General features: G+C 32.4%; 1 protein-coding gene across 1 annotated transcript; it reads right to left on the bottom strand.

Moving 5' to 3' along the window:
* Positions 1 to 10459: 10459 nt before the first annotated feature.
* On the bottom strand, positions 10460 to 11194 carry LOC136043378 (uncharacterized). Its single transcript, XM_065728294.1, has one exon. It carries the CDS (start codon positions 11192 to 11194, stop codon positions 10460 to 10462), a length of 735 nt encoding a protein of 244 aa, XP_065584366.1.
* Positions 11195 to 11428: the final 234 nt, after the last annotated feature.

Genomic DNA, 11428 nt, shown 5'->3' with positions numbered 1-11428 from the left:
AAAGAATGTGATTAAAGGCTCTTTTCCTATGTCAAAAATTTTAGTTTTCGAGGGTAATAGCTAGGTATGTTGAAAAAATTAAGATATTAGACTATTTTATGATTGCAAATGGTAAAGAGTGTGATTAAAGGCTCTTTTCCTATTTCAGAAGTTTTAGTTTTCGAGGGTAATACCTAAGTATGTTGTAAAAATGAAGATATTAGACTATTTTATGATTGCAAATGGTAAAGAATGTGATTAAAGGCTCTTTTCCTATTTCAAAAGTTTTAGTTTTCGAAGGTAATAGCTTTGTCTGTGGAAAAAATGAAGATATTAGACAATTTTATGATTGCATATGGTAAAGAATGGGATTAAAGGCTCTTTTCTATTTCAAAAGTTTTAGTTTTCGGGGGTAATAGCTACGTATGTTGAAAAACAGAAAATATTAGACTATTTTAAGATTGCAAATGGTAAAGAATGTGATTAAAGGCTCTTTTCCTATTTCAAAGTTTTATTTTTCGAGGGTAATAGCTACGTATGTTGAAAAAATGAAGATATTAGACTATTTTATGATTGCACATGGTAAAGAATGTGATTAAAGGCTCTTTTCCTATGTCAAAAGTTTTAGTTTTCGAGGGTAATAGCTTTGTCTGTGGAAAAATGAAGATATTAGACAATTTTATGATTGCAAATGGTAAAAAATATGATTAAAGGCTCTTTTCCTATTTCAAAAGTTTTAGTTTTCGGGGGTAATAGCTACGTATGTTGAAAAAATGAAGATATTAGACTATTTTATGATTGCAAATGGTAAAGAATGTGATGGAAGGCTCTTTTCCTATGTCAAAAATTTTAGTTTTCGAGGGTAATAGCTACGTATGTTGAAAAAATGAAGATATTAGACTATTTAATGATTGGAAATGGTAAAGAATGTGATTAAAGGCTCTTTTCCTATTTCAAAGTTTTAGTTTTCGAGGGTAATAGCTACGTATGTTGAAAAAATGAAGATATTAGACTATTTTATGATTGCAATTGGTAAAGAATGTGATTAAAGGCTCCTTTCCTATTTTAAAAGTTTTAGTTTTCGAGGGTAATAGCTACGTATGTTGAAACAATAAAGATATTAGACTATTTTATGATTGCACATGGTAAAGAGAGTGATTAAAGGCTCTTTTCCTATGTCAGAAGTTTTAGTTTTCGAGGGTAATAGCTACGTATTTTGAAAAAATGAAGAAATTAGACTATTTTATGACTGCAAATGGTAAAGAATGTGATTAAAGGCTCCTTTCCTATTTTAAAAGATTTAGTTTTCGAGGGTAATAGCTACGTATGTTGAAACAATAAAGATATTAGACTATTTTATGATTGCACATGGTAAAGAATGTGATTAAAGGCTCTTTTCCTATGTCAGAAGTTTTAGTTTTCGAGGGTAATAGCTACGTATTTTGAAAAAATGAAGATATTAGACTATTTTATGACTGCAAATGGTAAAGAATGTGATTAAAGGCTCTTTTCCTATTTCAAAAGTTTTAGTTTTCGAGGGTAATAGCTACGTATGTTGAAAAAATGAAGATATTAGACTATTTTATGATTGCAAATGGTAAAGAATGTGATTAAAGGCTCTTTTCCTATTTCAAAAGTTTTAGTTTTCGAGGGTAATAGCTACGTATGTTGAAAAAATGAAGAAATTAGACTATTTTATAATTGCATATGGTAAAGAATGTGATTAAAGGCTCTTTTCCTATTTCAAAAGTTTTAGTTTTCGAGGGTAATAGCTACGTATGTTGAAAAAATGAAGAAATTAGACTATTTTATAATTGCACATGGTAAAGAATGTGATTAAAGATTCTTTTCCTATTTCAAAAGTTTTAGTTTTCGAGGGTAATCGATACGTATGTTGAAAAAATGAAGATATTAGACTATATTATGATTGTAAATGGTAAAGAATGTGATTAAAGGCTCTTTTCCTATTTCAAAAGTTTTAGTTTTCGAGGGTAATAGCTACGTATGTTGAAAAAATGAAGATATTAGACTATTTTATGATTGCACATGGTAAAGAATGTGATTAAAAGCTCTTTTTCTATTTCAAAAGTTTTAGTTTTCGAGGATAATAGCTACTTATGTTGAAAAAATGAAGATATTAGACTATTTTATGATTGCAAATGGTAAAGAATGTGATTAAAGGCTCTTTTCCTATTTCAAAAGTTTAGTTTTCGAGGGTAATAGCTACGTATGTTAAAAAAATGAAGATATTAGACTATTTTATGATTTCAAATGGTAAAGAATGTGATTAAAGGCTCTTTTCCTATTTCAAAAGTTTTAGTTTTCGAGGGTAATAGCTACGTATGTTGAAAAAATGAAGATATTAGACTATTTTATGATTGCAAATGGTAAAGAATGTGATTGAAGGCTCTTTTCCTATGTCAAAAGTTTTAGTTTTCGAGGGTAATAGCTACGTATGTTGAAAAAATGAAGATATTAGACTATTTTATGATTGCAAATGGTAAAGAATGTGATTAAATGCTCTTTTCCTATTTCAAAAGTTTTAGTTTTCGAGGGTAATAGCTAGGTCTGTGGAAAAAATGATGATTCTAGACTATTTTATGATTGCACATGGTAAAGAATGTGATTAAAGGCTCTTTTCCTATTTCAAAAGTTTTAGTTTTCGAGGGTAATAGCTAGGTCTGTGGAAAAAATGATGATACTAGACTATTTTATGATTGCACATGGTAAAGAATGTGATTAAAGGCTGTTTTCCTATTTCAAAAGTTTTAGTTTCGAGGGTAATAGCTACGTATGTTGAAAAAATGAAGATATTAGACTATTTTATGATTGCAAATGGTAAAGAATGTGATTAAAGGCTCTTTTCCTATTTCAAAAGTTTTAGTTTTCGAGGGTAATAGCTACGTATGTTGAAAAAATGAAGATATTAGACTATTTTATGATTGCACATGGTAAAGAATGTGATTAAAGGCTCTTTTCCTATTTCAAAAGTTTTAGTTTTCGAGGGGTACTAGCTAAGTATGTTGAAAAAATGAAGATATTAGACTATTTTATGATTGCAAATGGTAAAGAATGTGATTAAAGGCTCTTTTCCTATTTCAAAAGTTTTAGTTTTCGAGGGTAATAGCTACGTATGTTGAAAAAATGAAGATATTAGACTATTTTATGATTGCACATGGTAAAGAATGTGATTAAAGGCTCTTTTCCTATTTCAAAAGTTTTAGTTTTCGAGGGGTACTAGCTAAGTATGTTGAAAAAATGAAGATATTAGACTATTTTATGATTGCAAATGGTAAAGAATGTGATTAAAGGCTCTTTTCCTATTTCAAAAGTTTTAGTTTTCGAGGGTAATAGCTACGTATGTTGAAAAAAAATGAAGATATTAGACTATTTTATGATTGCAAATGGTAAAGAATGTGATTAAAGGCTCTTTTCCTATGTCAAAATTTTAGTTTTCGAGGGTAATAGCTAGGTATGTTGAAAAATTAAGATATTAGACTATTTTATGATTGCAAATGGTAAAGAGTGTGATTAAAGGCTCTTTTCCTATTTCAGAAGTTTTAGTTTTCGAGGGTAATACCTACGTATGTTGTAAAAATGAAGATATTAGACTATTTTATGATTGCAAATGGTAAAGAATGTGATTAAAGGCTCTTTTCCTATTTCAAAAGTTTTAGTTTTCGAAGGTAATAGCTTTGTCTGTGGAAAAAATGAAGATATTAGACAATTTTATGATTGCATATGGTAAAGAATGGGATTAAAGGCTCTTTTCCTATTTCAAAAGTTTTAGTTTTCGGGGGTAATAGCTACGTATGTTGAAAAAAAGAAAATATTAGACTATTTTAAGATTGCAAATGGTAAAGAATGTGATTAAAGGCTCTTTTCCTATTTCAAAAGTTTTATTTTTCGAGGGTAATAGCTACGTATGTTGAAAAAATGAAGATATTAGACTATTTTATGATTGCACATGGTAAAGAATGTGATTAAAGGCTCTTTTCCTATGTCAAAAGTTTTAGTTTTCGAGGGTAATAGCTTTGTCTGTGGAAAAAATGAAGATATTAGACAATTTTATGATTGCAAATGGTAAAAAATATGATTAAAGGCTCTTTTCCTATTTCAAAAGTTTTAGTTTTCGGGGGTAATAGCTACGTATGTTGAAAAAATGAAGATATTAGACTATTTTATGATTGCAAATGGTAAAGAATGTGATTGAAGGCTCTTTTCCTATGTCAAAAATTTTAGTTTTCGAGGGTAATAGCTACGTATGTTGAAAAAATGAAGATATTAGACTATTTAATGATTGCAAATGGTAAAGAAATGTGATTAAAGGCTCTTTTCCTATTTCAAAAGTTTTAGTTTTCGAGGGTAATAGCTACGTATGTTGAAAGATGAAGATATTAGACTATTTTATGATTGCAAATGGTAAAGAATGTGATTAAAGGCTCCTTTCCAATTTTAAAAGTTTTAGTTTTCGAGGCTAATAGCTACGTATGTTGAAACAATAAAGATATTAGACTATTTTATGACTGCAAATGGTAAAGAATGTGATTAAAGGCTCCTTTCCTATTTTAAAAGATTTAGTTTTCGAGGGTAATAGCTACGTATGTTGAAACAATAAAGATATTAGACTATTTTATGATTACACATGGTAAAGAATGTGATTAAAGGCTCTTTTCCTATGTCAGAAGTTTTAGTTTTCGAGGGTAATAGCTACGTATTTTGAAAAAATGAAGATATTAGACTATTTTATGACTGCAAATGGTAAAGAATGTGATTAAAGGCTCTTTTCCTATTTCAAAAGTTTTAGTTTTCGAGGGTAATAGCTACGTATGTTGAAATAATGAAGATATTAGACTATTTTATGATTGCAAATGGTAAAGAATGTGATTAAAGGCTCTTTTCCTATTTCAAAAGTTTTAGTTTTCGAGGGTAATAGCTACGTATGTTGAAAAAATGAAGATATTAGACTATTTTATAATTGCATATGGTAAAGAATGTGATTAAAGGCTCTTTTCCTATTTCAAAAGTTTTAGTTTTCGAGGGTAATAGCTACGTAATAGCTCCGTATGTTGAAAAAATGAAGATATTAGACTATTTTATGATTACAAATGGTAAATAATGTGATTAAAGGCTCTTGTCCTAATTCAAAAGTTTTAGTTTTCGAGGGTAATAGCTAGGTCTGTGGAAAAAATGAAGATATTAGACTATTTTATGATTGCACATGGTAAAGAATGTGATTAAAGGCTATTTTCCTATTTCAAAAGTTTTAGTTTTCGAGGCTAATAGCTACGCATGTTGAAAAAATGAAGATATTAGACAATTATATGATTGCACATGGTAAAGAATGTGATTAAAGGCTCTTTTCCTATTTCAAAAGTTTTAGTTTTCGAGGGTAATAGCTACGTATGTTGAAAAAATGAAGATATTAGACTATTTTATGATTGCAAATGGTAAAGAATGTGATTAAAGGCTCTTTTCCTATTTCAAAAGTTTTAGTTTTCGAGGGTAATAGCTTTGTCTGTGGAAAAAATGAAGATATTAGACAATTTTATGATTGCACATGGTAAAGAATGTGATTAAAGGCTCTTTTCATATGTCAAAAGTTTTAGTTTTCGAGGGTAATAGCTACGTATGTTGAAAAAATTAAGATATTAGACTATTTTATGATTGCAATTGGTAAAGAATGTGATTAAAGGCTCTTTTCCTATTTCAAAAGTTTTAGTTTTTGAGGGTAATAGCTACGTATGTTGAAAAATGAAGATACTAGACTATTTTATGATTCCACATGGTAAAGAATGTGATTAAAGGCTCTTTTCCTATTTCAAAAGTTTAGTTTTTGAGGGTAATAGCTACGTATGTGGAAAAAATGAAGATATTAGACTATTTTATGATTGCACATGGTAAAGAATGTGATTAAAGGCTCTTTTCCTATGTCAAAAGTTTTAGTTTTCGAGGGTAATAGCTACGTATTTTGAAAAAATGAAGATATTAGACTATTTTATGACTGCAAATGGTAAAGAATGTGATTAAAGGCTCTTTTCCTATTTCAAAAGTTTTAGTTTTCGAGGGTAATAGCTTTGTCTGTGGAAAAAATGAAGATATTAGACAATTTTATGATTGCACATGGTAAAGAATGTGATTAAAGGCTCTTTTCGTATGTCAAAAGTTTTAGTTTTCGAGGGTAATAGCTACGTATGTTGAAAAAATGAAGATATTAGACTATTTTATGACTGCACATGGTAAAGAATGTGACTAAAGGCTCTTTTCCTATTTCAAAAGTTTTAGTTTTCGAGGGTAATAGCTACGAATGTTGAAAAAATTAAGATATTAGACTATTTTACGATTGCACATGGTAAAGAATGTGATTAAAGGCTCTTTTCCTATTTCAAAAGTTTTAGTTTTCGTGGGTAATAGCTACGTATGTTGAAAAAATGAAGATAGTAGACTATTTTATGATATCACATGGTAATGGATGTGATTAAAGGCTCTTTTCCTATTTCAAAAGTTTTAGTTTTTGAGGGTAAAAGCTACGTATGTTGAAAAAATGAAGATATTAGACTATTTTATGATTGCACATGGTAAAGAATGTGATTAAAGGCTCTTTTCCTATATCAAAAGTTTTAGTTTTCGAGGGTAATAGCTACGTATGTTGAAAAAATGAAGATATTAGACTATTTTATGATTGCAAATGGTAAAGAATGTGATTAAAGGCTCTTTTCCTATGTCAAAAGTTTTAGTTTTCGAGGGTAATAGCTACGTATGTTGAAAAAATGAAGATATTAGACTATTTTATGATTGCAACTGTAAAGAATGTGATTAAAGGCTCTTTTCCTATGTCAAAAGTTTTAGTTTTCGAGGGTAATAGCTACGTATGTTGAAAAAATGAAGATATTAGACTATTTTATGATTACAAATGGTAAAGAATGTAATTAAAGGCTCTTTTCCTATTTCAAAAGTTTTAGTTTTTGAGGGTAATAGCTTTGTCTGTGGAAAAAATGAAGATATTAGACAATTTTATGATTGCACATGCTAAAGAATGTGATTAAAGGCTCTTTTCCTATTTCAAAAGTTTTAGTTTTCGAGAGTAATAGCTACGTTTGTTGAAAAAATGAAGATATTAGACTATTTTATGATTGCAAATGGTAAAGAATGTGATTAAAGGCTCTTTTTCTATGTCGAAAGTCTTAGTTTTCGAGGGTAATCAATTATCAATCAATCAATCAATTTATTCAAAAAGAAAAGAAAACACCTAACAACAATAATAATAAAGATCCTAGAAGCGAACTTGTTAAGGACCAAAACAACAAAAAATTGTAAATGAAAAAGAGAGAGAAGAAAAAAAAGAGAAAACAAGGGTAATTAAAGCAAATTGAACAAACATTTAGAGAAATATAATATCAAGATTTTAGTACATTATTATATAGCGTCCGAAAACTTGTGGATAGCTCGACACTGGAGGGTATTACATTCCATTGAATTATAGATTTATAAATTGGGGATCGCTGGGCGGAACTAGAGATACACCTGGGGACAATGAAGGAAAGGTTGGATGAACGGAGACAGTGGCCTTCAGAATTATTACTATTAAAATAAGTTAATAAGTGGGGAGGAAGATTTTTATGGTAAGCGGAAAATGCAAGGGATAGATTTAACTTTTTGATGATTTGTTAAAAAGGGATAATACCAAAATCGGAGTACAAGTCCTTGGTGGGAAATAGTCGTGGCAACCGAAAAACTGCTTTGACGGCACGGTTTTGAGCAGATTTTAATTTATTGGTAACTGAAGGATAAGTATTGCCCCATACAGATCCGCAGTATGAAATATATGGGTAAATAAAAGAATAATAAAGGGTGACAAGGATATCGAGAGGAAGAAAATAATTCACACGATTAATTATACTTACCTGTCGCAAAATTATGGCTTTAACATAGGACACATGTGTTGCAAATGTTAGGCAGGAGTCTATGTGGACACCAAGAAACTTGGCAACTTCGGAGGAGATTGGTAGAATATTTTAGGCCAAGTGCTGGCTGAACTTCATTTTTTTTGTAAGGGGTTTGAAATAATACCACCTGACTTTTCTTGCTGTTAATGGTCATGCAGTTAACGAGACACCACTCCTGTACTCTATTCAGAAGGGTTTGAGTAGAGGTGACGACGGATGGTAAATTAGGACCGGTGATGAAAAAGTTGCTATCGTCAGCAAAAAGTACTGGGTGCACTGATGGGCCCAGGTCCGTAATCAAATCATTAATATAAAGGAGAAAAGTATTGGACCAAGAACAGAGCCCTTTGGGACGCCCCTCCGGACAGGTAGGGGATGTGAAGTCACCCCGCCCAGTCTCACATTCTGTACTCTACCAGAGAGATAAGAGCCGAACCATGAGAGAGGAACTCCGCGAATCCCTAGGTTATTGAGTTTACTTAATAAAACACTGTGATCAACCATGTCAAAGGCCTTTGAAAAATCCAGAAATAAGCCCAATACAGTATTTTTAAGGTCAAGTTGGGAACGTATAAACTGTGTGGCGTCTATTAGTGCATGAGCAGTTGAAAATTTGGCACGGAAGCCATATTGATGAGGAGAAATCAACGAATCTGATGACTGATTCCCAAATACAAAGGGAGAAAGACGTCGGAATATAATTCTCTCGAGCACCTTAGATATAAATGGGAGAAGTGAGATTGGACGATAATTGCTTATCTTAGACGGATCGCCTTTTTTATGAATCGGGATAACAATTGCTGATTTAAATATTTCTGGGAAGACTCCATTGGTCATAGACAGGTTTGCTATGTGCACAATAGGTTCACAAATATAGGAAGATACGGTCCTAAGAAGCTTATTACTTATGCCAAAGAAGTCAGGTGTACTACTATTAGAGAGAGATTCGATAACTTGAAGCACCTCTTTGCGATCAGTTGGAGAGAAAAACATGGATCTGGGATTCTTGCTAGGGTGTACTGACTGTGAGAAGGAACAGGAGTTAGCATTTGGAATATTAGTGAAATAATTATTAAAAGCATCCGGTACTAAAATTGGGTCAATTAATCTGCCACTGATGTCCCTAAGGTTAATAGGAACAGATCTTGAATTCCTTTTTTTTGAAAGGATTTCATTTATTGTAGACCAAATTTTTTGCAAGTTCCCTTTGCAGTGAGAGATTTTTGAATAATAATAATTTTTCTTTGCTTCCCGGATGAGTTTGGTATATATGTTTTTGTATTTTTTATAATTAGTCAGGTCAATAACGCTACTGGTTTTGCAAGCTAACTTATATAGGTCATTTTTTCGGTATGAAGAGATTATCAGGCTATTTGACATCCAGGGGCGTATATGGGTAGTTTTTCGGTTTGATTTACGAACTGGAAAGGTTGAAATAATAAGATCACTCAATTCCTGTGTGAAACTACTTGTGGCTGAATTAACATCCTGACAATCCAATGTCTTGGACCAGTCGAAGGATTTCAAACAATCCGTGAACCGGTTCATATTCACAGTATTATATATTCTATTAGACGTAGGGGTATTAGTTCTACGGGGTTGAGTAGCTGATAGGAAGGGTAAGGAAAGATAGATTGGAAAGTGATCTGACAGGTCAGAAAATATTATTTTGGAGGACAGGTGGTTTCCCAGGGAAGTGGATACAAAAATGTTATCAATTAAAGTAGCGGTAGACCTCATGGGATCAACTCTAGTAGGAAAAAGGATTGTGGGAAGAAGACCACTTGAGGTAAATGTTTCAAAGAAGGTATCACTATCATTGTTATTGCTAACATTTAATAAATTACAATTGAAGTCCCCAAAAACTATTGCCTTCTTTTGTGGTAAATTAATAAAACTAGAAAAATCATCAAACTGATTACAAAAGAAAGGTGTCGGAAATGAGGGTGGTTTATAAAATAACGAAAAAATAAAAGAATTCTCGTCTACACTTATGTCGACGATTATTGAATAAATGCATCTATTATTTATAGGTTGCGAGAACAAGAATTCACAATCGAATAGTCTGGTGAATTTTAGACTTGATCGGATGTAAAGAGAAATGCCACCAGAGGACTTGGTTAATTTTCTTTCAATATGAATAGCTTGAAAGCCACTGAAGGAAAATTCATTAGTATCATCAATTTCTGAGAGCCACGTCTCCGTTATTCCAATTACGTCGAAAGGGCAGTAACTATTTGTTAAAATTAAATCTTTAAAATTAGCCCACTTACCCCGTATGCTTCTGATATTAAAGCAAATTACATTAAGTTTGGTCTCTTCCATTAGCTTAGGTTTCACATTTTTCACAAAATCAAAAGTGTCGAGATATTTACAGTTAATTTGGTTTAAAGGGCTATCGGGGCTAGCTAAGGTGTGGGTGGACAGATTATTTTGGTCATCGTAATAATTAAAAACAACATTATTGCACAGTGACAAATTATTAAGAAACGTAAAATCTTGTAAAGTACTTGTACTTGTGTTTGTTTGACTGTTCACTTCTTAAGCAGTAGTTTCTGTGCTTCTGGACATTTATACGAATAACAGGGGTGGTCGGAGGAGCCACAGAGAGCACATTTCATGACAAGTTGACACGGGTTTTCTTTGAAGTTCTTGTGGTCACCAGCGCATTTAGAGCATCTCGGGGAAGCTTTACAGTTATTTGCAGTATGGCCGTAGCACTGGCATTTGTAGCACTGGGTAGGCAAAAACTTGTACTCAGTTATAGGTAGACGCTCGTAACCAATAACAAGGGGATTCTCAGTGGCATAGTTTAGGTGGTCACGTGACTCAAACTTTAATCGAAAAGACCTCGTACTTCCTAACTGAACAACTTCTATACAGTTATTAGCGAGATCGCATAGGTCACTTTTAGATGTTCCGTCAGGCACTCGGCGTACTATACCGAAAAAGGCAGGACTCTTCACTTTAGCGTTAATGGATTGGTCTACTTTGCTTAATGCATCTGCCAAAGTATTGGCGGCACCCTTGTCCGACAGAACTACTTGCCATGCATCCCTCCTAGGCCTCAAAACAACTATGCTTGAACTGACACCCCCACAAGCTATATCCAGGAAATCTTTTCGAGCGTCAGGATTATTCAAGTTTTTTGGTGGATTTTTCACAATAACTGAATAGGACGGTTTTGCGGGTGGGGGAGGTTTCATATCAGGAATAGTTTGCACGACTGACCTTGCTTTATGGTGCTCAGCGAAGCTTTTAAATTCCATGTAGAGTTCATTAACCTTTCGAGTTAACGTAGCTGTTGTCTCTCCTGGCACACATGGGACCTGATCTGGCTCAAAAATCAGATACTGAGGTAGGCTGATCTTTTTCTCATCACAAAGATTCAAAGGCTCGAACCCTATCACTTACATTATCAGTCACTTTGGGGCGCTCAGTTACCCTAGTAATAGAGGCGTCAGCCCACAAAATCTTCTTTGCTTCAATTAACATATCTCCTT

Source organism: Artemia franciscana, unplaced genomic scaffold (assembly GCF_032884065.1).
Source record: "Artemia franciscana unplaced genomic scaffold, ASM3288406v1 Scaffold_5199, whole genome shotgun sequence".
NCBI lineage: Eukaryota > Metazoa > Arthropoda > Branchiopoda > Anostraca > Artemiidae > Artemia > Artemia franciscana.
The sequence above is the reverse complement of the archived record's forward strand: the minus strand, read 5'-3'. Positions and strand labels throughout refer to the sequence as shown.